This window comes from Microchirus variegatus, assembly GCF_963457635.1.
Source record: "Microchirus variegatus genome assembly, chromosome: 18".
NCBI classification, from domain to species: Eukaryota; Metazoa; Chordata; class Actinopteri; order Pleuronectiformes; family Soleidae; genus Microchirus; species Microchirus variegatus.
The window spans coordinates 23,100,957-23,126,928 of NC_139819.1; the positions used below are offsets into that span (position 1 = coordinate 23,100,957).

The following is a 25,972-nucleotide window of genomic DNA, read 5'->3' on the forward strand; positions in this document are numbered from 1 at the left end:
AACTCAACATCTGTGGATTATGCACAACAACAACAACAACAACAACAACAACAACACCATGAAGGAGCCGCTCTCTGGATTAACAGAGATTTTTTTGTCTTCCAGCGCACATCTTAAACCACCTTTAATCTGTAAATCATCGCTTCTTTATGTAGGAAATAATCACCGGTTTCAAACCGGCCCGATCGACGTGAACCTGAAGCATGAGGTCAAATGAAAAAAATCTGGATTTAAGACCAGAATCATGAAGTGTCTCTAATCTGTAGCAGCTAATCTGGATTTTAGCACTTTTTTCGTTACAACCTTGAGCATCTACCGATAAAAAAACAAAAATATTATTATTAATATTTGACGTGTTTATTTCAGGGTGAAGAAGTTTTAAAACACTGACTCTTTTAAAGTGGGAAAAAATATTAATATATATTATTTTTACAGCGGCCTTTGGGAAGCTAACGTTTTATGCCGCTAGGAACAAATGTGAACGTTTTTTTTTTTTTTTTTTAATCTGACACTACTATAAAGGGTTAAAATAATAACAAGAAACATATTAATATATAATATTTTGATGGCAGTTTTTGGGAAGGTGACATTTTCTGCCCCTAGGGACAAATTTGTCAGATTATTACAGGAACTCTTTACGGTTAATTCGTTTACCAACGAACCATAAACAGACATTTCATAAACACAATTCTACAAATGTGTTTAACAACAACGATGATAAATATTCCAGAAAAGGATTTTCTCATTTTCCCGAAAATCAAGTTTGAATGAATTCTACTTTACGTGCTAATTTGTTTTGTTACTTTTTACGATCGGTGGTATAAAGTGAAATTTGGAAATGTTCCGCATAGGAAAACTTTCCATAGGAATTGTGGGTATTTATGGGAATGAAATGGAATTTTTTGGATAATTTAAAGAAACTGTGGCAAATAAAAACCTGTTGTTTATATCATTGCTATCCAACTTTATAATTTTGCAGCCCTTGGAACGTGGCCTAATTCTGATTTTCCCCCCGTATCACAAAAATAAAAACAAAAGCAGTCGAACGCTCATTTCCAAAACAAATAATTTAATATATTATGTATAATATGTATATACACAGGTTAAGTTAACAAGGCTTTTTTTCCATCTTTGTACAACTGTTAATAAAAAAAATAATTGGTCCACGCACATCAGTCGGTCACACACACACGTACACGGAAAACACTGAAAAATTGGAAAATATCAGGTAAGACTTTGCGGTTTAAGGAGGGGTTATTTGTTCATTCATTCATTCATTCATTCATTCATTCAATGTCCACCTGTTGCCATGACGACGGCGTCTGCATAACACTGATATAAGCATCGCTAGGAGTGTAAAACAACGACCCCCAAACGAAAACAGAAAAAAACATCATAATAATAATTTTGGCATGACGTCACGTAGCTGCCTCAAACAGTTCGTCAAAACTCTGACCATATAACACACACACACACACACACACACCCAAACACACACACACACACACACACACACACACACACACACACACACATTCTTGTACTTGCTGACAAAGTGAGGACCATCATTTCCACTTTATAAATCAACACAATTACAAATATCTACTTCATGAATGACATCTATATAGAACTACTGGTTGCAGTACCATAACATGTCTGCAGGTGGAGCCCCAGAGCAAAAAGGCCTGGAAAACCTTTTAGATTTTATTTTATTTTTTTTTTAATTTTTGGTCCAAAATTTTACAAAAACATCATACTATACTATGTCGTCCAAATGTGAATTTTTTTTTTGCCAAATTGAGTATAGCATGTTATAGCAACCTAAGGAAGTGATTTCAATGGAAACAAAATGAGGTCCGGCCAAAATGTCCTCACTCCGTAAAAATGACCTCACTTTGTTGTTAAAAACCCACACTGGTCCTCAGTATGCCGCAAGTACAAGAACACACACACACACACACACACACACACACACACACATACACATATAGGGAAGGACAACAGGCTCGTGTTGAACACTTTAAGGATTTGCATATTTCCATACGTCGTGGCGTATGACGGACGGTGTGCATGCATCGTTTTAGTCCGCGGGAGCTGGAAGGAGTAAAATGCCCAAGTCGCATCATTCCACTTGTTCGCCGAAGGTTTGGGGCGGAGCTTGACGAAATGAAAACCATTCAGCGTTTAATTATCACGAAGGGTTTGAACTCTAAAACCAACATTTTTAGAAATGAGGTCCTTATGTTGACGACCAGAGGTTATGGACTGCACCAGTCCTCGCCAGGATTTGTTAAATCTTCATTAAAAACGTTAAAACTAACCAGACTTTACAGTAAACACAGTGGACAGGATTTGCTCTCGGGCTCCCCCCGCAGGTGGTTAAAAGGTATTGTTTGTTACAAGATATAACGGGTAGACGAGTGGCGCTTTTCCACTACACGGTACGACTCGGCACGGCATCAGTGATAGGACCCGGTACCTAATTATTCATTTACACTAGTGCTGTCAAATGTAAGCGCGTCAATGGCGTTTTTTTACGGCGTAAACGTTAACGCGTGACACGTTTCCACGACGACCGACCGGAAAAAGACGCGCGTGACGTCCCGATTGTTAATGACGCCGACTTTAACGCACATTGGCGCACGTTAACACTTGACACGTTTCCATGACGACCAACCCGGAGAAAGACCGCCGTTAGCGACGTCAACTTTAACGTACGTTAGCGCATGACGCGTTTCCATGACAACCGACCGGGAAAAAGACCGCCGTTAATGACATCAACTTTAACGCACGTTAGCGCATGACGCTTTTCTATGACGACCGACCGGCGAAAGACCACTGTTAACGACGTCAACTTTATCGCACGTTAGCGCATGACGCTTTTCCATGACGACCAACCGGAGAAAGACCGCCATTAACGACGTCAACTTTAACGCACGCAAACGCATGACGTGTTCCTATGACGACTGACCAGAAAAAGACCGCCGCTAACGACGTCAACTTTAACGCACGGCGCGTTTCCATGACGACTGACCGGAAAAAGACGTGCGTGACGTCATGTTTACGTGACTCCCCGATTGTTAAAATTAGTCTCTGAAGTAGCGCTAAACTTTAAAAACAGAGGCACACACACGCAGTACACAGGTACGCTAACGTTATGCTCTTTTCCTTTAATAAACAGACCGCTCCAGTTCCACCGTAGGCGTGATAACCGGCGCTAATGCAGCTAACGGAGCTAACTGTAAAAACGGTGCCTGAACTCCGGTGTCGCTGCACGTAAACATGACGACGTTCGCGTATTTTTCCGGTCAGTCGTCATGGAAACGTGTCGCGCGTTAGCCTTTTTGTGCACGGCACTAATTTACACCCAAAACGAGTGCTTTGCCAGTGGCAAAATGGAGGTTTCACGCAGCCGCTACTATATACCGAACTATTACCGAGCCGTGCAGTGGAAAAACGCCGTAGGTCTGCGACTATTAGAGGTGGAGCGGAACCACTTTCTGAAAGGTTAGAATGGAATTATTGATCAATACCAGGAACTTAATGTTAAGTAATGTTATTCGTACAGTTTGTAAGCAAACGTTTAAACATTAATGGCGCTAATCTCAATTCATGAAACATCAGAAGCCATCGGCGTAAAAAACCCCAAGAAGGAAAAACCTTTCGGTTAACGTGACGGACTCTTTGCTTTAGTAACGGTTACGTTATCGGCCGATCCAGTGTTTACTGAGAACATTAGCGTTGTTAAACTAAGCTTAAATGATCACCGTGTGACGGCGACGGGCTCTTGTCTTGTCGCGTGGATCCGGCCCCGATCTCCGCAGAACCACCGCGGACGATCCTGGAGCGCCGTGATCGATCCATCCCGAGGACGCGACGGGGGGAGCCCTCGGGCCAAGATGAGGGACGCCGTGGTCAGCTATCTGCTGAATCGACCCGGGGCCCGCGATGGAACCCTGAGGAACGCCGACGCGCCCGCGCTGACCCTCGATGACCCTGACCACCTCCACCCTCTCTGCTCTCCACCCTCGCACCCGGTCGTCGCTCCTGCCCGGCTCCAGGTCCACGTTCATGGACACGGCCCTGGTCCTGCCTCCTCTCGTCCTCCTGTAGCGGACCGGCGCCGGCTGCTGCTGCTGCTGCTGCTGCTGCTGCTGGTGGGTTCCTTGGAAGCTGGCGGCGTGGTAGAGGCCGGGAGGCCTGGTCGGGGAGATCCAGAGAGGCGCGGCGGGCAGTCGCGTCGGCAGGTTGTCGGGTTCGATCTCAGGTGAGTGTCTCGGGTGTGTCGCGTGGATGGGACGATGCGAGTAGAGCAAACTGTGGGGGCGCTGCTGCGGACGAGTTCTCGGGATGGTCGTCCTCTGCCTGCTGTCGCTTTCGGGGTCTTTGGTTTGGTCCTCTTCTTTATCCTTGAGCCCATTTCCCTTTTCGTCCCATTTTTCCTTTTTAGGGATGTGTTCGCCCTTGACGACCTCCTCCTCCTCCTCCTCCTCGCCCTCCTCCTCGCCGCCGCCTCCTCCTCCTCCCGCCCTGCAGTTACTGGCTTTGATTGGCTCGTGCTCGGCGTCCTCGTCCTCGCTGCTGCCCGGCAAGTGAGTACGTTTTCTGGTCACAGCGCTGATTATGGACTTGGGCGTTAAGTCCCTGGCTTTAGGGTCTTTCTTGGAGTTCAAGGAATGCTGGAAATGTTGAAAATCATAGTGATAAATATGTCAGGTTTTTGTTTTTAGGATCCATGATCTTCAAATTTAAAGGTGCCATATGTAAGAATGTGGCCAAAAACGGTTACTACATTCAAATTCAAAACACCGAGGTCTTTTAGGTTTCTTTTTCTGACGTAACTGGCAACCCGTGGTTGCTCGGCAGCTGAGACTCTACTGACTGCAATGACTGGTAGACGGCGGTAGGTGGCGCCACCTGACGCCAAAACATGATTTCAAAACATAAACATGATTTGCAGTCTGCAAAATATTTTCTTTTATGCAAATATTTAGTCTGTACTGTTGTTGTTGGTGAGTTCAGTTTGTTATATGAACATTATTCCTGAGTCTCTGTGACATATTAGGAGGATTTTATGGCCAGTTGCTTTAGATTTATTACATAATGCACCTTTAAGAGCGGTATTTCGTGCTTACCTTTGACTTAAGTGAATCGCTGGGTGTGGAATCTAAGAGAAAATAACAAGAACTATTACAAGAAGCAACAGGTGTAGGTTAGGAATGGTACAGACGTGTCATATCTGGCAAAATCAAAACACGCAAAACCACTACTTTAGTCGTCATCAATGCTAATGGGTTATGGTACAGGAGTGGGAAAGCAAAAAGAATAGGAAAGGAGAATGAGTGGTGTTATTAATCCAAACACAAAACAGAAGAAGAAGAAGAAGAAGAAGAAGAAGACCTGTTCCTACCGAAGAGGCTGATCCACTTTCTCTGCTAAAGGGAAACGAGTGCGCGAAAAAAGAAAGTCAAGAAGAGATGGAGAGAAAGTGGGAAAAAAATTGTGAGTATTTACAAGCAGAGACGAAACAGCTGGAGTGAATAAGTACACAAAGATCTACTGGGAAAGAAAGACACTGAAGCATCAGAGGGTTAAAGTTAAGCCCAATTTATACTCCTGCGTAAAGCGCTCTGCGTCGTCTCCGACTGCATGAAATATTTTTTAAGTGTCCGTCACTCTGTCAAGGGACAACGGAGACGGCAAGAGCCGCGATTGGTCCTCAGGACAGGCCGAGATATCGCTGCTCTGTGTCGGCTCATGGTGCCGCACCGAGCGTCCACAGCGAGCGTCCACAGCGGCGGAGCTGATCACCGCCGACAACATCGCTGCCAAACTATAAATACGTCATATCTAAACGGCTAATTTCTTGCCTCAAATTATCTTTAAAACTGCGTTCCGTGACACAAAAAAGTGAGAAACGACCACTGTTTCAACAACAACAACAAGTCTTTCTCTCTCGGACGCCATTGCTCACTGTAGCCAGAAGCACAACAACCTTGCGCAGCGACCCCTACTGATCGGGCGGGAAATTTCGGCGCGTATCAGTCACCACTACGCAGAAGTATAAAGGCTCGAGGCGTCTCCGTGGTGACGCAGTCGGAGAAGTATAACGTGGCCTTTTAGTCATCGCTAATGCTAACCCAAATTAGCATCCCAATACCAAAAGTAAGATTTCTTACAGTACGTAGAGAGATGAAGGTCTATGTTATGTTTGCAATCCATGGAGGCTGCCCAACGGTAGAATATTTCTCATCTTTGTCGATGTTTAGTTTTATTGCATGACTGGAGTGGACCAGCTTATAGCTAGTTTCGTATTCTGGTTTTCACTTTAGCTTCAGAAACAACCGTCTACAGGAACACTTTGACTTCCTTGGAAAACAGATGCTGAGGCTAAAAGTTCCAGGTGCTTTTGGTACAATAATTACGTTAATAAGGATACAAACAGATAGCAGATCATCCTCACCAGACTCCCCCGGCATCCCCGCTCTGCCGATGTTGGACAGCAGGTGGTCAATGTTGGGCACAGGCTGCGTTTCCCGTTTATCCTCCGGAGTCTTTGCAAACGTCGCAAAAAAACAGAGATAAACTCACAGATTTGGGGCCAACGGGTATCGTAAAAACAAAAAAACAACAACAATCGTACCTTCTCTTCCTTATCGAGTTCTCCGTCGCTGAAGAACCAGTTGTGCTGTTGAGGAAACGACGACGTGATGTACGTTAACGCGAGATTAGCCGTCACTGTTGAGGTGTTAAATTTAAGGGAGGAAACGTATGTTGGATCTTACGTGCAGAATCAGCGTCTCCACTATTTTGTAGCGGTCAGGCATATGCGTGACCATGTCGGTCATGTTGTCCTCCGACGTCCTCACCAGAGTGGGACCGAACACCAGGGCGATGTTTCTTGGCTCCATCTGAGAAGCGTATGAAATGGCGTGATGAATGGCTCTTTTTACGGAGAATAACCTTCGTAATGCGACATTTATCCAATCCTTCTTTGGATCCGGCACCACCATGGATGGGGTCAATTTAAATCAGGGCTATTCAACAAAATTTCTAGATTTCCGGAAGGTTGTCCAGACAGTGGGCCGGTCCACTCCTGTACTACTGTTTTGTGTTGCATGTACAGTAAACGCATACAAATACATACAAAACGTTTTCAATTATTTAGCACTTATTTATTGCAATAGCTGCTAGTTTTGTGCAAAAAAAGGTAAGTAACAAAACCACCAACATTCAGGTACAATACAGTTTGCGTATAGTGCAAAAAGGTAACAGTTTGAGGGGGGCAAAATTCGAGGGGGGTCTAAACTAGGTCTGGACGATTAATTGAATTTTATTCATTTATTATTTTATTTTGGCTTCTCACGATCATGAAAACATTATAATCGAAGAAAAACAATTAATGCACCGCACGGCGTGTCGTGTATGTAAATTCCTATGCTCGAAAAACACCTTGAATGCACCCGTGTTACGTGCAGCTGCAGCAAGCGAGTGATGTGTGGAATTTTTTTTTACATATTAAAATTATGACTTTTTTTTTTTTCAAAAAAATTTTTTTTCCATATTTTTTGGGGGAAAGTCGAGATCTCAACTTTCCAAAAAATGATGGAGTAAGAGATTTTTTTTCATATTTTTTTGGAAACTCGAAATCTTGACTTTGAAACTCGAGATTCAAAAAAGTTCCAAATTCCAAATTGCTTGAAGGGCCGGATCTGGCCCCCGGGCCTTAAGTTGAATAGCCTTGATTTAGACCACGGTCTGCCAATTTCCCAAAGTTATTCTGAACACAAAACCCTAACATTTAATTCGATAAGTTTCTGGTTACCTTATTCTTTTCTGCGTTGTCTGCCACCTTCTTCAGGTGACCCACCAGGTACTGGAGGGTGTGGTAATAGTAATCTGGAAGGTCACGGATCTGGATAAAGATGGAGAGGATGAGAGCGATGGACGCGGCAAATGAAGTAAAAGTGAATTCGTAGAATCTGCGAAAGAGACGCGTACCAGTTTCTTCATGGTCTTCAGTCGGTCTTCTGCGTCTTCTATTCGGTTGGCGTCAATGAAGTCGTTGTATTTGTCTGTACAAGGACATTTATTTGCATCACTGAGACGCATAATTATATTTACATGCTATACATTATAGTTCATAACGATCGCGCTACACTTGACCCTCAGGGGTCCCTCGGCCCTTTTCGTGGCTTTCTGTTTTTTAATTCTTAAGCCATTTTGTCTGTGTTGAATGGATATAGCTCAAGTTTTCCAAAGGATATTAATTTTTGGTAAACTTTAGAACTGTTATCTCAGTTTCTTAAATTAAAAGCAACGCAAAAACTTACTAAAGTGATCTTGTGGCAGAAAATGGCCACCTTCCCAAAAACTGCTATAAAAACATTATATTTATATTTTTTTTCAACTTTAAATTGTCAGTCTTTTGAAGATACTTCAGCCTGAAATATATATATCAAATATTAATCATAATTTTGAAATTTTAACCCTTTAAAGGCCGGTTTGTTTTCACAACTCCACTGTTTTTTTTACCTAAAAAAACACATAACTACAATAATTCCTGTAAAATACAATTCAAGGAATATTTGGTTATTATCATTTTAAGGCCATAAGATGGGTCAATGATTGACAGCAACATTGATTTTGATTGCATTGTTAGTTTGTTTGCAGTGGCAGATTTAAAATAAACTGACCTAATCTCAAGGCCCAATAGTGAGTATAATCAAATTTCTCTTGAAATGTATTTTATGGAAGTTATTGTAGTGTTTTTGTTTTTTTTCAATAAGAAAACAGTGGAGTTGTGAAAACAAACTGGCATTTAAAGGGTTAAAATTTCAATAATATGATTAATATTTGATATGTATATTTCAGGCTGAAGTAGCTTTAAAAGATTGAGTCGTTTAAAGTGGAAAAAAATATTAACATATAATATTTTTACAGCAGTTTTTGGCAAGGGGCTGTTTTCTGCCACAAGGAACACTTTAGGGATTTTTTTAAAGGGATTCCTGAGGGTTAATAATAGTAAACAAACCAGTGGTCTTACCGTCAGTAAACACAGGCTCGGGCAGTTTTCTGAAGAACGCTTTAAGGAGACTGCTGATGACGTTCAGGTCCTGCCATCTCTGTGGAGACAGACGGACCACAGGGTTCAGTGTGTTTGCTTTGGACATCTCTTTACTAAAACCTCTGTAATTTCACTCTGCTTCACTTCAGCAGCATCAGACTTTGCACAGCTCATGTCCACATGTTGTTACATGACCTCCCTGTGTTTTTAAGCTCCTGCTGCATATTTTAAAGGTGATATTTGCTTTAAAATGCAATATTTTTTTAGGCGAGAGAAAAAAATCCTTAATTTATGCTGTGTTCCATGTACATTTACTCTGACACAGTGGCATCTACAGTGAAACTTACACCTCTGGTGGAATCTCACAAGTGTTATCTGTAGTTTGATACCAAGATAATTCACATAGAGCTTGTAACTGCAGTCAAGGAAGAGGTGGTTAATGATAACAATGATCTGACAGAACAAACCTCCTCAGCAGTGTTGAGGTCCAGGCCCTTGTTGAGATGCTCCTGAAGGTTGGACACCATGGCGTTGTTCCCCGGGACACGGTAAATGCCGGTGTAGTCCAGACCCGTGGCCTCCACCATGGTGCAGCACATCTCCACCGTCAGCGGGACAAACTACAGGAAAGGCAGAGGCCAAGACGTGTGGTGTTTCAAAGAAAAGTAGTTTCACTGCTTCCTTTTCCTCGGTGGTGTTTCGTTCATTTATGTGCTTACTTTGTGGTTGACGGCCGGCTGACAGTCCTCCAGTCGCACGCCGAAGGCCTTTGGACTGCCCGACTTTTTGGCTTTCTTCATGATGTTGATGCCCCACAGTGCCTTGTTGTCATCTGAGGACACAAAGCTCACATAGAGTGGTCCTGTCGCACATATATGTTAGTTATGGAGGTCTACTTACATGCATTAACTTGTTTTTATGCTCAAAAACCTCCTAGTTGCTGTAAACGAGCCGATAGAAATCTGTCTTTTCTGACGCTGTTCCTCAGCCGCGGTATTTCAGACATAAATCTCACACCCAGAAGACAGAGTGTGTTGTGATTGGCCAGCCAGCGTAGAGCCTTCCCAACTGTCTTGTGATTGGCCAATACCCGGAAGTCACATAATCAGCACACCGGCTCTCAGAAGCGCAGCGCCCCCCTCTGGAACGGTGGATGCACTGCTCCTCATTATCAAAACATTGTTGTTCAGGAGAACCGCTGTTTACGTAAACCGGACCGGGTTTTTTCAGAGATCTCGCTGAGCCCGAGATTACAATAAAACACAGCGTTTGTTTAGAACCTTCAGGGCTTCGTAAAACAAGGTAATGACGCAGATACACACTAAAAAAACAGCGTTATTTGGAACTTCCGGTCTAGGTCCGACCCTTGCACTGCCTCGCAGTTAACTAGCAGTTTGCAGCTTGTCGTGAATACTCGGTTATTTTTGTACCGACCTGTTCTGGAAGAGCGGGTCAGCGAGGTGTTGTCGGTCTTGGCCAGGAGGAAGGGAGGCATCATGCGGTGGATTTTGGGAGAGGTATCTGGTTTGCTGCCAGTCAGACTGCATCAGAAAAAGAGAAAGGTAGATGAGTCTGCCGTATTTTTGACGAAGGACGACACAGGCCATGAGGACGGACGTTCATCTACACCTGTGTTTCCTGTAATCGTTCAGCTTCTTGTTGATCAGAGCTTGTCTCGAGCAGCCGATCTCCTGTGACAAACGGGAAAGTACGAGTTTTAGTTTGGGTTTGCACCAACTGTACAAGACGTAACAAGGTGAGATGATCTACCTCGTTGTCGGTCTTGCTGTTCTCCCTGATGACCCTGATCCAGGCCAGCATGTCGTCCCGGTCCTCGGCCTGCAGCAGGTACTCGCAGAAGTCCTGCGTCGTGAGCCTCAGGGTGTTCTTGCGCTTGGTTTCGCTGTAGGCGATGTCGATCAGGCAGCCGCGGATGCCCACCGGGGGATGCTCGTCCTGGCTGGGCCCCGCCCCCGCCCCGTGAAGGACCGCCTCCCGCTTGTCCTTGTAGAGGAAGAGCAGATTGGAACGCAGCACCGAGAAGACGCGTTTCCAAGGACGCATGCCGCTGCCAACTTTCTACAAAGAAGAAGAGACGCATGGAAAAACTTGGGTTGTAGTAACTTTAACCACTTCTTCCCTGACCCTCTTTTTGGAGTCCCTGCTCGAAAATGACATGCCCAAACTAAATAGAGTAAATCTCTGCAGTTACAACCTCTATGTGGATTATCTTGGTATCAAAATAACGCTTGTGTTAAGTTTCACTGTAGATGCCACTGTGTCAGAGTAAATGTACATGGAACACAGCATAACTGAAGGATTTTTTTCTCTCGCCTAAAAAAATATTGCATTTTAAAGCAAATATCACCTTTAAAATATGCAGCAGGAGCTTAAAAACACAGGGAGGTCATGTAACAACAACAGCTGTGCAACGTCTGATGCTGCTGAAGTGAAGCTGAGTGAAATTACAGAGGTTTTAGTAAACAGATGTCTGGGCGTTCTCTCTTTTGGCACAGTTTGGCACCATCTGTGCCATTTGAGATTTCTTAGGTACCAAAAAAATAAAAGTATGATAACTGTCTGTAAATGGATGCTTCCTGTGCGGTGCGTAATAACAACTCTGTGACTCTGCAGCGTCTTCAGTTACGCAGCGCCATAGCTCTGGCTTACCTTGGTCAATTAGGGTGATTGACAGCTCGTTTTAAACGTCTAAACCGGTAGAATCAGACCCCGGTCTCCAAATGCGTGTGAATCACTTCTTTAGCGAGTCAAAAGGACATAAATGCACATGACGCATTTGGGCAGACATTTGCCTTTCTCTAATCAGAACGATCTAATGTCGCTCTGTAATGTTCAATCAGACTGGGATTTGTTCCCAAAGCATGCTGAGAAGTGTAGTTCTCCATTAGAATATCCGGTTGAAATAACTTGTTTTGATAAACAGCAAAGGTAAGACAACATTTCTGCTTGTATTTCTTGAAAGTCAGTTGTTGTTTTGCTCTTATTTTGGGGCTGGATCCGTGAATCTTCTTCGTAGAGTGATAAAAATGGTACTGTTAGAAGGTGTAGATTCTCCGCTGTCCAGTCGGCATGTGTTTTTTTTGTTTACATAATCACGCTGACGCTCCGGTGCCGCTTTTCAATGAGTGCGCTGGAACATTTTTTTCAACGCTCCTGCTGGTTTGATCCGTCTGTGTCTTTACTGTGTTTGGTGAACATAAGAATGGTTTATATGAGCTTTTAGCTGAGTTTCTGACCTTTCTGTGGGTATGCAGCATGTCTGTGTTTGTTAAAATTAGATATGGTTTTATGACGCTTTTGTCGCTGCGTCTGACGCTGCCCCCGATCCCGGGGGCAACCGTGAAGAAGAGGTTAAACATCCCACACTCAAACAGCTACTGTCCTAAAGTGCTGTACCTTTCCCTTCTCTGTGAGGATCTGCTTGTAGTGTAACCAGCCCTCCTTGCGCACATCGCTGAAGGTGATGGTTCCCAGTTCAGAGGTGGAGTGGCGCTTGGATCGAGCCTCCTCCTGAGCTCGAAGACTCTCCAGAGACTGAAACACAGGATTCAGACTTCAGAATAAGGACAATTCTGCACTTGTGTTCTAGTATAGTTTGTTTTTAATGACTTACCCCATCGGTGAAAAAGCTCTTAACCCTTTTTGGTAGTTTGCTGTGGAGAAGCAAAGACACAAAGTTACTACTTTCAGTTCAAGAGTCCATGGAAGGATGCACCCAGGGTTCGTTTCCCAGGTCATGAAAAACCTGGAAAAGTTTTGGAAATTGAAAATGCATTTTCTAGGTCCTTGAAAAGTTCACGAAAAACTAAATTTCCCGTAAAGTTTTGGAAAAGTCATGGATAATATTGCATGGATAATATTTTGGATGCGTAAAACATCAATAAAATGATTTAATGTGCGAGTAAAGTTTAAATTGACACGGAAGTGTCAAGCGGATGCTCCAGTCCTCACGCGTGCGGAGGCGATCGTTCAGTCCTGGCGCGTGGGTTTCGCAGGCTAACTCACACAAAAGCTAACGATGAAGCTAAAAACACAAGGCAACACACTTCCGGGGGCATTCTAACTCGGAGGTCGCCTATAGGGGATGACAATTCACATGCAAACGATGCCACACAGAGGCAGCAAGTGTGTACTATAGGCGTAAACCAAAACGTGAACAACAAAAAAGCCACTTCCTCTCTTTTAACCATTGCTCAAATAATATTTCTTATGGGATGGCACCGATTTTCGGTCTTGGAAAGTCATGGAAAACTATTGCTAAATAAAAGTGTACGAACCCTGTGCACCCCACAGAAGTTAGACTTTGCGTATATACGAGTTCCCGACTTACGAGAAGACTCGACCTTCTTCCCTGAAGTTGTTGAGCCCTTCGTCACAGGACTTGGATCTTTCGGTGGTGATAGCTAGAAGGTAAGAGGAGCGGCGTCCTTTTAGACTTCCTGAAGAGACAAAAAAAGACCGAGTCAGAGCAGAGAAGGAAAAAGTGACGATGCTTAAGGTTGACGGCGGAGACGAGACAGGATAGAGACGAGAGAGAGAGACGGAGACATGGTAGAGACACGGATCTAAAGAATCTGAACAATAATGGACACACTTTAGCTGAGCATGCTAACAGGGACCGTATCTATGTTCCCCGGGTCCTATGTTCCCCGCTTTCACCCAAAAGGACCCGGGGAGCATAGGAACAAACCGGGAAACTCCCTCTCTCACTCTCTCTCTAACCCTTACCCCAACCCCAACCCTAACCCTAACCCTTTACCCTGGAGCTCCACACCCAGGCTTTTTTGGGAAAAACGGGGAACATCTGACCCTTTTTTTAAAAAAAGGTCCGATGCTCCCCGATCGGAGAACATAGGACCCGGGGAACATAGGTACGACCCCTGCTAACGTCCTGCAGCTACATGTAGAGCCTTTGAGTGTTTAGAGAGACAGTGAGACTCACTGCAGTCCTGACAGTGAAGGTGGACAAAGGAGGAGATGAAGGAGAGGGTGGGGGAGACAGAGGTGGAAGTGAGGGTGGCCAGAGTGAAGGCCCGTGAACCGGACACCACAGAGCAGGCTGGAACATAGCGGGCCTCTAGGTCCGTGCTAGGACTGGTGGGTTCATCTGCAAAGTCGTCATCACAGGTGAGTGACAAAAGGGGGGTGAGAGACACGAGGGTTTCAAGACAAAACAGAGTTCCCTCAGGCTGAGCTGCTCCGGAGGCAGATTCACCTCAAACTGAAGTGACAAACATTGAGGCTGAATTCCAATTCCTTTCTTAACCCACAATCTCAAAAATCCACGCTTCCTCTAGTGCAAGTTCTGTCCCGATTCTCCCGAGTTTAACGGCTGTATCGCCCTCAATATTCAGATTTTCCCGAGACCACCCTTGGGAGCAAGGGCTACCCAGAATGCATTGCGTTGTTTTGCCATAACAAAGATGGCGCCGAAAGCAGATATATGTGCGGACAAGCGATCGTTTGCTATCCTTTACTTTTCAATAATTTGTATGAGTATCATCTTATAACTAACTGACAACATAATAACTTGACTGACAAACGGATCGTAATAAATCATCCTGACGTAAATGTGTTCTTCTTCCTCTTCTTCTTTGGAGTTGACAGACTGGACGCAGCTTTGGCGTTATTCTGCCCTCTACAGTCTGAAGACGTATCTGCATTTATGGGGTGTCCCATTTCTAAGTGACAAAATAACCCTCAACACTTGGTTTTGAGGGTTAGTTAAGATTAAGGGTTAAGATTGAGGGTTAAGATAGGAATTGGAATTGGCCCTTACACCGGAGTCCAAAGTTTTTTTCCAGCAGATTGGCCTTAATTAGCGATGTTAGGCTAAAGGCTTGACGGGAAGAGCAGAGTACCTGGTTTGGGAATGTCAGGAGTGCTTTACCGCTCAGTGATCTAATACCAACATTTATTATGTATGGACTCCTCGTGTCCACATTGTTAAAACAGCACAGCCTCTCCGGGCTTTGTGCTAAATTTAGTCTGAAAAACTGACTTTATTTGACCCGTGAGGTTGTTTCTGCCTTGGAGCAGCTCTGTTTTAGAAAAAAGCTTCCATAATTTTAACAGGACACAAACATTGGACAGGTTAAAGGAACAGAAAGACACATTTGCCCTGATTCACTTTGACAGTGAGCTGTCAAAAAGTATCAGAATGACTTGAAATTTACCATCATAATAGTCGGCATCGCCCTAAACAAGGATCTGTTGAAAATATTGGCATATCTCTAAAGGAATAATTAATGATTTTTTGAAATTCTAGAAATGATCCATGTGTTAAGAAGCTCTGAAGCAACAAACAACACAAACACATAGATGTGCCTGTTTACAGAATTTAAAAAACAGTTAATGTAAGAATATTCCTTTGCAGGAGCAGGGTATTTTTGAGTAAGCTAGCTTATTGAAGTGCTACGGAGGACAGCTCACTAACCTATGAAGGGAATGGAGGACAAAGAGTCAAATGCGTGCTGTGCCAGGCTCCCATTGGTCCTATGTTTCGGGCTGGGCCCCACAGACCCAGGAGAGGGAGTGCCCGAGGAAGGCGTCAATCCCGGAGGCTCTGGTGAGTCCACATGTGACGAGTAGTAAGAATGACGAAGAGCCTGAGCGGGAGCCCGGCGGGTCGCAGGAGGCTTCTGCCTAAGGACGACCTCTTGATTCAGGGCGACGGCAGCGATGACCTCCCTGTCGTCGTCCCCCGGCCGGACTTGCTCTTCTTCCGATCCAGACATGGTTGGCGTGGACTTGGGCCTCGGTGCCGCCGGCTCCTTGCTGTCCGCGGGACTCCTTCTGCGGCCAGAGTTCCAGGTTAAGTGGTGGCCGCTGTAGCCGGGCTCTCTGAAGGAGTGGGCCTGCTGTAAGAGATGACCGGTTTTGCGGGAGAACGAAGGACTGTAGCTTTTGTAGCCAACCAGCTCCTCTGCTTTTACTCTCCTTGTTTGGGGTTCAGCGACCTGCTGACCCGACTGCCTACCGAGCGGAGGCATCGAGGTGGAGGTTGTGATGGGAGGAGTCACTGTGGTTTGGTGCTGGTATCCCTCTGAGGCTTTATGGTCGGTCTGTTTGCTGAACTTTGCTGCGTTGGAACTGTGTTCGTAACGTGGTAAGATCAGCGCAGAGGCTTGCGCCAGCGTTTCCACGGAACGCTCGTAGTTGTGTTCGTAGTCGGCGTAAGCTGCCAGCAGGCTCTCCGAGCACGACCTGCTTCCTGGTCCGGACGCATCGTTCCAGCTACCCTGCCAGAAGGAATCGTGGGAAGCGGCAGCCACCTGATGGTGGTGCAGTAAGGTTTCTCTTCGACGATGCTCTGAGGACGCTGTGGGGACAGACGTAGGCCCGGGACCAAGTGCCAACCCCAACCCCAGCTCCACCAAACGATCCTGAGATACACTGCGGTGTCGGGGGGCCATGTGCTCCGCGGCCTCGGCCTGGCTGTAGTACCACTCCGACAGCGCCTGGTGGCAGAGGGCGTCGGTGCGGGCGCGGGGAGTTGCCGGCAGGCGGCTTTTCCTCGGCGCAGGCAGTGTTGCCGAGGCGATGGCGGCGTTGTGGTTCGCAAAGTGGAAGTCCAGCGCGCTGACGGCTGAAGAGCAGCCTCCGCGGTGCCGTCCCGGCTGGGCAAAGTGACCACTCGAATTCTCCGGAGCCCCGGACCAGCCGGAGACGGGGGTGGAAGCAGCAGGTGGGTGGTTGTCCAGGGGTGAGACGGCGGGGGCGGACTGACACTGCCAGTTGTCTGGGAGAGTGTGGTGGTTGTGGCCAGACTCGATAGATTTGATGCTTGGCGTGGCCGAGGGGAGTCCGGCAGATGGAGGCTCAGGCAAGTTCTGGGCTTCGCCTGAATATGGCTGGTTACCTTTCAGGTAGGCGTCCTGGGAATATGCCTGTGGACAGGAGTGAGGATACGATGTCAGACATGATGGAAAAGATGAATGAACAAATATGGTAGGAACAGATGGTAAGGCAGAGAGAAAACTGAAAATTAAATAACTTTCTTGAAGTGGAACTTTGCAAGTCTGGCCCCCCTTCTTCAACCTTCACTCCCCCCCAGTAACCATCACAATAACTCTGAAGTTGTTAAAGCGGAACTCGACCGGAAGTTCCAATTAACGTACATTGCGTACATTGAACCGCAGAAGAAGAATACCGTCCGTTGTGGAGGTGTTTCACGAGTGACAGTGTCTTCTGACTCTGGGTCTGACTCCGGGTCAAAGGTCGTCAAAGGGACTGCAGCGGGGAGTCGTGAAGAAGCTATTTTTAAACACTGTTAAAACAATGTTTTGATAATGAGGAGCAGTGCATCCACCGTTCCAGAGGGGGGAGCTGCGGGTGTGCTGAATATGTCACTTCCGGGTACTGGCCAATCACAACACACTCTGTCTTCTGGGTGCGAGAGTTGAGTCTGAAATATCGCGGCTGGGAAACGGCGTCAGAAAAGAGGATTTCTATCGGCTCGTTTACAGCAACTAGGAGGTTTTTGACCATAAAAACAAGTTAATGTATGTAAGTAGACCTCCATAACTAACATATATGTGCAACAGGACCACTCTATGAGAGCTTTAAATTAGGGGAACAAATCCTACGTAGTTCTGCTTTAACTTTAAGGTAAAAAAAAAATGAGAAAAGAAGTGAAAATAGAAGAAAGATCATACTCACACTTACCAACTGCAACACATCCTCATCTTTTGGCATAATACAGAGTTCCAGAATGTTTTCACTGCAAAAGACAAAGCCTCGGCATAAGTCAACAAAATAAACAAGAGGTCATTGAAATTATGTAATAATAATAATAATAATAATATATATATATAGTATACTAATATATAATATATATAGAAACAGCAGCCGCTCACCTGTTCTGGATAAGTGCGATCACCTGAGAATAGGTTTTCCCAAGAATGCTTTCCCCATTGACTTTCACCAGCCTGTCACCTGGACACACACACACAACAATACATGTTTCATATGCTGAGCTATCATAACCTTTATTTTTTTTTATCTTATTGTTTTCTAGAGCTGAAACGATTAATCGATTATTAATCTATTACTAAATTAATCGGCAACTATTTTGATAATCGTTAATCGGTCTGAAGCTTTTTTCATGATTAAAACCAGATTTCTATTGTTTTAGCTTCTTAAATGTGAATATTTTCTTGGATTCTTTGCTCCACATCAACAAAGAAATCATTAAAACTGAATCATTTTGGTTTGTGGACAAAACAAAGACGTTCAAGAACGTCGTCATTTCCAGGTTTGACAAACACTGATCAATGTTTTTTTTAACATTTTCTGACATTTGGACCAAACGATTCATCGATTAATCGAGAAAATAATCGACAGATTTATTGATTACCAAAATAATCGTTAGTTGCAGCTCTATTGTTTTCATTGTTGTCTGATTCTCCCCCCAAAAAACTACAGAATCAAGTTCTTTAAAAATATTTTGGATTTGTTTCTTCTCTCAGAAGAACCAATGAAACCCTGGTGCAGATCCGGATTAGTGATCCGTTTGTTTAAATGTAACGTAGACGAGACAGTAGAGACATTAGAGATTGTTTTCATGAACCAATGTCCATCAAAAATCTAGCAAATACATTGTGGGTCATTCGATACGCTGACGATACTCCGCTTTTCATTTCATGTCGGTGGGAAAATCCCCAAAAACGCTAACCTTTGTGTTTCCGCGTAAACAAACGCTTCTACGCTGTTTTGTGAAAAACGATCTCTTCTCGCGTTTGCTATTGCGGATATTTTCCTGAAACTGTGCCGCGTTTTTACGGAAAACTTCGCCAACTTTGTCTTCTACCTGTACAGAGTCCGGCTTGACGGGCCGGTCCGTCGTCTTTGACGCTCTTCACAAAGATGGTGTCCATTGGCTCCAGGCGGGATTGCCGCCGACCTGCTTCAAACACACACACACATACATCAGCTCCGCCCACATGTGTTTATAACACACACACATTCTCAGCAGTTGGACTTCATAAACCAGAACAATAGATTCAATAGATCCTAACGAGTCCCAAGAGAACGTTCACTACCCTCCGTTCTCCCACTCATTACTCAACCGTGTGTTGACTTTTCTGTAACGTCTCAACGGACACTTGAAGAATTATTAGCTTTGTGTACGTATCAACGTTTACTCTATCGAATAAATGTCGCAGACTTTTTTTTATTGTCATTTACCTGAAATTCAATAAAAATAGATGATTAATTCTGTCGATAGAACAGGTAAAACTCACCCGATCCAGTGGCGTTTCCATTCTCTTCATCCTGTAGGCGAAACACAGGGCTGATGTTAGGGAGAGGGGCCACAGGGGGGCGCTCACATTGCACCCAAAACAGGTTTCAAATGGCTGTTTACATGTAATAATATTGGCCGACTGTTCTCTCTCTCTCTCTCTCTCTCTCCCTATATATATATATATATATATATATATATATATATATATATATATATATATATATATACAGCAATAACTAAAAAGTACTCACATGATAATATAGTTAAAAACTACAGATTTTTGCTAACTAGCGAGCTAATGTAGTTCACGTTATATTCATTTTAATTCGAACACCTTAGCCATATAGGTTTTGACAGAGTTTCCTGGTTAAAGATTGTTCTTATCTTGTGGTTAATGTTAGCATTATAGCTAGGTTTGCTAACTAGCAAACTAATATAGTACACGTATGCATATACATATTAATTTTAATGCCAACACTTTAGCCATATAGGATTTGACAGAGTTTCGCGGTTAAAGATTGTGGTTAATGTTAGCATTATAGCTAGGTTTGCTAACTAGCGAACTAATATAGTACACGTATGCAGATACATATTAATTTTAATGCCAACACCTTAGACATAAATGTTTTGACAGAGTTTCTTGGCTCAAGATTGTGCTTATCCTGTGGTCAATGTTAGCATTGTGTAATAATGTAGTAATAACGCAGTAATAACATAACTGGCTCCGCCCACTGACCTTGATGCTGTGCAGCGAGGACTCTGGCGGGTAAACGATGAAGTGTCGCAGAGTGAAGCCGAATCCCTGCGAGTTCTTCTGGAGGAAAATGGTCCTCGGCCCCTGCCAGGCCACGCCCCCCTCCACCTCACCCGATGACAGCGGCCGACGCCTGTTCTCATTGGACGACACCATGCCATCGCTCCGCCCTTTAGCCTGCGGAGAAGAAGAAGAAGAAGTCGGTCATTAAACGCTCAGCGTAAACGTTAATGGTGTGGATGTCAAAGACGACCTCGAGTTTCATCCTGCGACGCACTCACTGAACTCGTGTGTGACTCCGTCTCCACTCAACACTTTCACAGGAAGTGGGAGTGGCTGGATGTGGATGTGGGCGTGAACCTGTGGGCACTGCCCAGATCCGAATTCCACCAATGCCAGGAATTTCTGGGAGGCTTCCTCCGTCCAGAGAGGAAGCTCCAATAATCAGGTTCCATGGCGTTTATTACCCTGCCGTCGACAATGGCTCCGATAAAAATAAAAGCTCCTATAAATACCCGGCGAGGAACAACAGGAACTTATTATTAGCGCTCATAAACGCAGAGATCTGGAAAATCAGGTGAACAATAGAGACAAAGACGGCGTTACCTTCACTGACACTGGGAATAAAAACATCCTTTTTAAGGACGCCATGAGGTGAAGAACGCAGGTCCAACAACAACCATCAACCACACCATCAACTAGACCATCAACCAGACCAGAACAGACCAGACCATTAACCAGACCATTAACCAGACCAGAACAGACCAGACCATTAACCAGACCATCAACCAGACCAGAACAGACCAGACCATCAACCAGACCATCAACCAGACCATCAACCAGACCAGAACAGACCAGACCATCAACCAGACCAGAACAGACCAGACCATCAACCAGACCATTAACCAGACCATCAACCAGACCATTAACCAGACCATCAACCAGACCATTAACCAGACCATTAACCAGACCATTAACCAGACCATTAACCAGACCATCAACCAGACCATCAACCAGACCAGACCTAACCAGACCACCAACCAGACCAGACCATCAACCAGACCAAACCAGACCAGACCTAACCAGACCAATCACCAGACCAGGCCATCAACCAGACCAGACCATCAACCAGACCATCAACCAGACCAGACCAGACTTAACCACACCACCAACCAGACCAGACCATCAACCAGACCAAACCAGACCAGACCTAACCAGACCAATCACCAGACCAGACCATCAACCAGACCATTAACTAGACCAGACCATCAACCAGACCAGACCATTAACGGACTAGACCATCAACCAGACCATTTGTTCAAATTATTAATTATTAATTTGATAATTTTAAAGACAATTTTTTGGTTCAAAAAACACATATATATATATTTTTTTTTAAATTCAAGCAATCACGAGCTAATTGAGCCAAACATTTAACAACAATGTGACGATGTTTACGTGTTACGTTTTTCACCTGTTGGGTTTTTGTTTTCAGGAAATCACCTGAACACTCTAACACTTCTGAGGACGGACAAAGTCACCGCTGAACGACGAAGAAGAAGAAGAAGAAGAAGAAGAAGAAGAAGAAGAAGAAAGCAAATCTGAAAAAGCACCAGGGCAGTTCCAACAAAAACAGGAAGTCTGTTTCTTGAGACAGGAAGTGGATGGTGGAGCTCCAGGGAGGTGAGATGTGGGGAAACCATCGCCTCTAAGAATAGTTCCAGGGAGGGGACGCACACTTTCCACACTTTACATTTATTTGTTTTTCTTCTCTTCTCTTGTGTGATTAATAACATGATCTGGACTCATGGAGACCAAAACCTGGTCCTAATGAGGCAGGACTGTATTATTACATCATAGACGCACACAAACACACCCACAAAGTGTATGTTTAGATCCTGGACGACTAAATAAAAACCACTTTTTGTGAATTGGCGATGTGGAAAGATTACATAAAGCCACGTGAATCTGTGCGTCGTGAGGGCATCGGACTCCTCAACAACCCCCTCAGCACTGTGTTACATAACACACACACGCACACACACACACACACACACACACACACACATTCTTGTACTTGCTGCATACTGAGGACTGGGTTGCTGACAAAGTGAGGACCAGCATTTCCACTTTATAAATCAATACAATTACAAATATCTACTTCATGAATGACATCTATATAGAACTACTGGTTGCAGTACCATAAAATGTCTGCAGGTGGAGCCCGGGTGGAGAACTTTTTAGATTTTTTTTTTTTGTAATTTTTGGTCCAAACTTCTACAAAAACATCATACTAAACTGTCGTCCAAAATTTGGAAAAAAAAATTTGACCCAAAATTTTTGGTACAAAATTTGACAAAAACGTCATACTATACTGTCATCCAAAAGTTGAAAAAAAAAAAAAATTGGTCCAAAATTTGACAAAAACGTCATACTATACTATGTCATTCAAAAGTTTAAAAAAAGTTTGAAAAAAATTTTTTTACCCAAAATTTTTGGTACAAAATTTGACAAAAACGTCATACTATACTATGTCGTCCAGCCATTACCCAAAATTTTTGGTACAAAATTTGACAAAAAGTCATACTATACTATGTCAATCAAAAGTTTAAAAAAAATTTGAACAAAAAAAATTTGACAAAAACCTCATACTATACTGTCGTCCAATAGTTGAAAAAAATTTGCCCAACATTTTTGGTCCAAAATTTGACAAAAACGTCATAATATACTATGTCGTCCCAAATTTTTTAATTTTTTTGAATTTTTTGACAAATTGAGTATAGCATGTTTTAGCAATCTAATGAAGTGATTTCAATGAAAACAAAATGAGGACCGGCCAAAATGTCCTCACTTTGTAAAAATGACCTCACTTTGTTGGTTAAAAACCCTCACTGGACACACACACACACACAGTGGAAACCTCAGCCTTTGATCTCTGTGATCAAACCATAAAATGACTTAAATATTTCAGGAAAGTTTCCCAAAATTCTGAATGAACCAAAGTCAGAAGAAAAATGAAAAATATTTGTGCTCCCCGAGTGCTTTCTGTGGTCCACTTGAGAGTGAAGCGCTGACTCGGCGTCGTGCTCGCGCTCTCTCTCCCGTTTCGCTCGTCGTCAGCAGTTTTGCGGCCGACTCCTGACTTCCTGTAACTGTGATGTGATGAACGAGGACAGGTGTTGTTTCTTTCCGATTCTTTTCCTTTTCCTGTTCTCTGGGATTGGCGCTCGAGCGAAGGTCGCCGACGTTTGTTTTTGAGCAAAGTTTGAGCTTTTTCTAACCCCGTTATATAACTGTTCAACGTTACTGCTTGTATTTATGTAATGGGAAGATATATCGTACATATATTCTACATTTTAAGCCCCAAAACCCCAAAATAATCCACTTTTTCCTCACATTTAAGTGCTCGTATCATTTGTCAAACCCAACGTATTATATAACGTAAGAGACGTCGCTGTAAATGACGGTAAATAAAGATAAACAACGTAACAGCTCCTTCCAAAACAAAATAGCATAAAGGACAAACTTACTTAAAAATACACGTTAAATACGTTATCTATATGTATTATATATCTATTTACTGTCATCGTGAAAACAAATCCACTGCTAATGTGGGCATTAGCGAGTATTTGCTAACATGTTCCGCTTAAAGTTAGCCGTCAGTTTAACTTTAAAACGTTTAAATGATCAACTCTTATTTTTCTCTGAATCCACTTCATTTCGATGCTAACACCTTAGCCATGCACGTTTGACGGAGCAATCAGTTTTTTTCCAGGTTAAAAATTGTAGTTATCCTGTTGTTAATGTTAGCATTATAGCCGTGTTTGCTAACTAGTGAGCTAATATAGTACACACATATTCATTTTAATGCGAACACCTTAGTCATATGTGTTTTGACAGTTTTTCCTGGTTAAGTATTGTGCTTATCCTGTGGTTAATGTTAGCATTATAGCCGTGTTTGCTAGCTAGGGAACTAATATAGTACACGTATGCATATACATATTAATTTAAATGCGAACACAGCCATATAGGATTTGACAGAGTTTCCCGGTTAAAGATTGTGGTTATCCTGTGGTTAATGTTAGCATTATAGCTGTGTTTGCTGACTAGCGAGCTAATATAGTACACATATGCATATACATATTCATTTTAATGCTGACACCTTAGCCATATAGGATTTGACAGAGTTTCCCGGTTAAAGATTGTGGTTAATGTTAGCATTATAGCTAGGTTTGCTAACTAGCGAACTAATATAGTACACGTATGCATATACATATTCAGTTTAATGCTGACACCTTAGCCATAAATGTTTTGACAGAGTTTCATGGCTCAATATTGTCCTTATCCTGTGGTTAATGTTAGCATTATAGCTAGGTTTGCTAACTAGCGAGCTAATATAGTACATTTAACAAACACAATTCATAGTATTTCAAATAAAACACCGCCACGAGAAAACTAAGAGGTTTATAAATCCGATATTGTCTAACGTGTCCCCTCCTACCCAGGCCAGTCGGTGGCGCTGCGTGATCCTCCGGAAGCTGCGGCGCCTCTGCGACGCCACGGGTAATTTCCGCGGCGAGGTGTGCGGCGAGACGCCTCGTAACGCGGCCAACCAGATGCAGCGAGGTTCGGCGTCGCTGCAGTCCACGCCCACCGAACACTGGAAACGCCACTCGTGACCCGACGGAGCCGGAGCGAAACCCGACGCCCTCAGCATCGCGAGTCCGCCGCGTCCTCCACGTCCGTCTTCACGCGCCTCGACGCTCCGGCGGAGTCTGCGCGGTTCATCGTAGCCGGAAGAGTTCGTCAGCGGAAGGTGAGTCAATGTCAGGTGACACAATCAACGCAACTTTAATCTTTAATCTGAGTCGATCGTTGTTCGTCTTCCTCTCGTTTTTTAACGACGATTTTCCAAGACCTTCTGTCCACGGTGAAGAAAGTGCCAGTTCAAGACCATTCCAAGAAGAATTCCCGTAAAATTTTCATAAAATTTTCATAAAATTTTCATAAAATTTTCGTCTAATTTAAGTCAAATTTCAGTCAAATTTCAGTCAAATTTTCTTTCTCACACCTGGATCCGTTCCACGGTTTTAAAATGAACACAAGCTCCTCGAGTCTCTAACGTGAAAGAAAATCACATTTCGCAAATCTAGCTTGTTGTTAATTTTCTTCAAATTTGGGGTCAAAGTCCATCACTGAAAACAGCACAGATTAAGATCCAGATTGGACTTTTCCGTCCTATTCTCGACGTTATCGTCTTGAACTCGTTCTCGTTTTCGTGAATCTTGCTTTGACTCGGTCCTTTTCTTCAAAAGTTCAATTTAATCTCTCATCGTTTTCTACCACAGTTCGGAAAGATTTCGCAAATCTGGAATCTTTGGACTTTCGGTGTCGTCGAACGTTCAAGACGATTTCCAGTAGCAGTTGTAGATTAAAGAAAACTGACTGGATTGGACTTAATCTGTCACGTCGTCTCGTTTTCTACCTCCTTGATTTTAGCTAGTTCTCGTGTTTTGCGAACTTTAGTCCTTTTCTCAAAAATTTCCGTAAAATTTCCGTAAAATTTCAGTCTAATTTCAGTCTAATTTCCGTCAAATTTCAGTCAAATTTCAGTCAAATTTCAGTCAAATTCCCGTCTTCTCACACCTTCACACGTTGAATCCGTTTTGCGGTTTTAAAACGAACACGACCTCCTCGAGTCTCTAACGTTAAAAACAAAGTTGTCCCAGGACAAAGCAGCCTCGTGTCCTCGCGTCCCGACGTCTTGACTCCAGATCTCTCAAACAAAGCCACTCCGGTCCGCTCTGAGTCAGATCCAGGTTTTAAGATTGAGTAAATAATCCCACGTTCTGACAGAGCAGCAGAAACAGCAGCAGTAGTTTCA

General features: G+C 43.7%; 2 protein-coding genes across 2 annotated transcripts in view; one reads left to right on the forward strand and one right to left on the reverse strand.

Moving 5' to 3' along the window:
* The window catches only part of acbd4 (acyl-CoA binding domain containing 4), a 7,872-nt gene extending 6,941 nt beyond the window's left edge, over window positions 1-931 (forward strand). The window contains exon 10 of the mRNA XM_083904671.1: window positions 1-931. This exon is cut by the window's left edge and continues 327 nt beyond it. The gene's annotated coding sequence lies outside the window, so the exon portion shown is untranslated.
* Window positions 932-3,034: 2,103 nt separating this feature from the next.
* LOC310940048 (rho GTPase-activating protein 23-like) lies at window positions 3,035-24,805 on the reverse strand (the record flags this gene model as incomplete). The annotated part of the gene is made up of 24 exons (XM_083904967.1): window positions 3,035-4,679; window positions 5,136-5,167; window positions 6,464-6,554; window positions 6,644-6,688; window positions 6,786-6,911; window positions 7,826-7,915; window positions 8,002-8,075; window positions 9,047-9,125; window positions 9,535-9,687; window positions 9,787-9,899; window positions 10,502-10,608; window positions 10,697-10,758; window positions 10,838-11,146; window positions 12,485-12,622; window positions 12,702-12,741; window positions 13,419-13,527; window positions 14,031-14,195; window positions 15,525-16,977; window positions 17,750-17,810; window positions 17,947-18,025; window positions 18,900-18,995; window positions 19,333-19,363; window positions 20,071-20,265; window positions 24,590-24,805. The coding sequence occupies 24 exons, from the start codon at window positions 24,803-24,805 to the stop codon at window positions 3,756-3,758; spliced, it is 4,788 nt and encodes a 1,595-aa protein (XP_083761093.1). The 3' UTR covers window positions 3,035-3,755.
* Window positions 24,806-25,972: the final 1,167 nt, after the last annotated feature.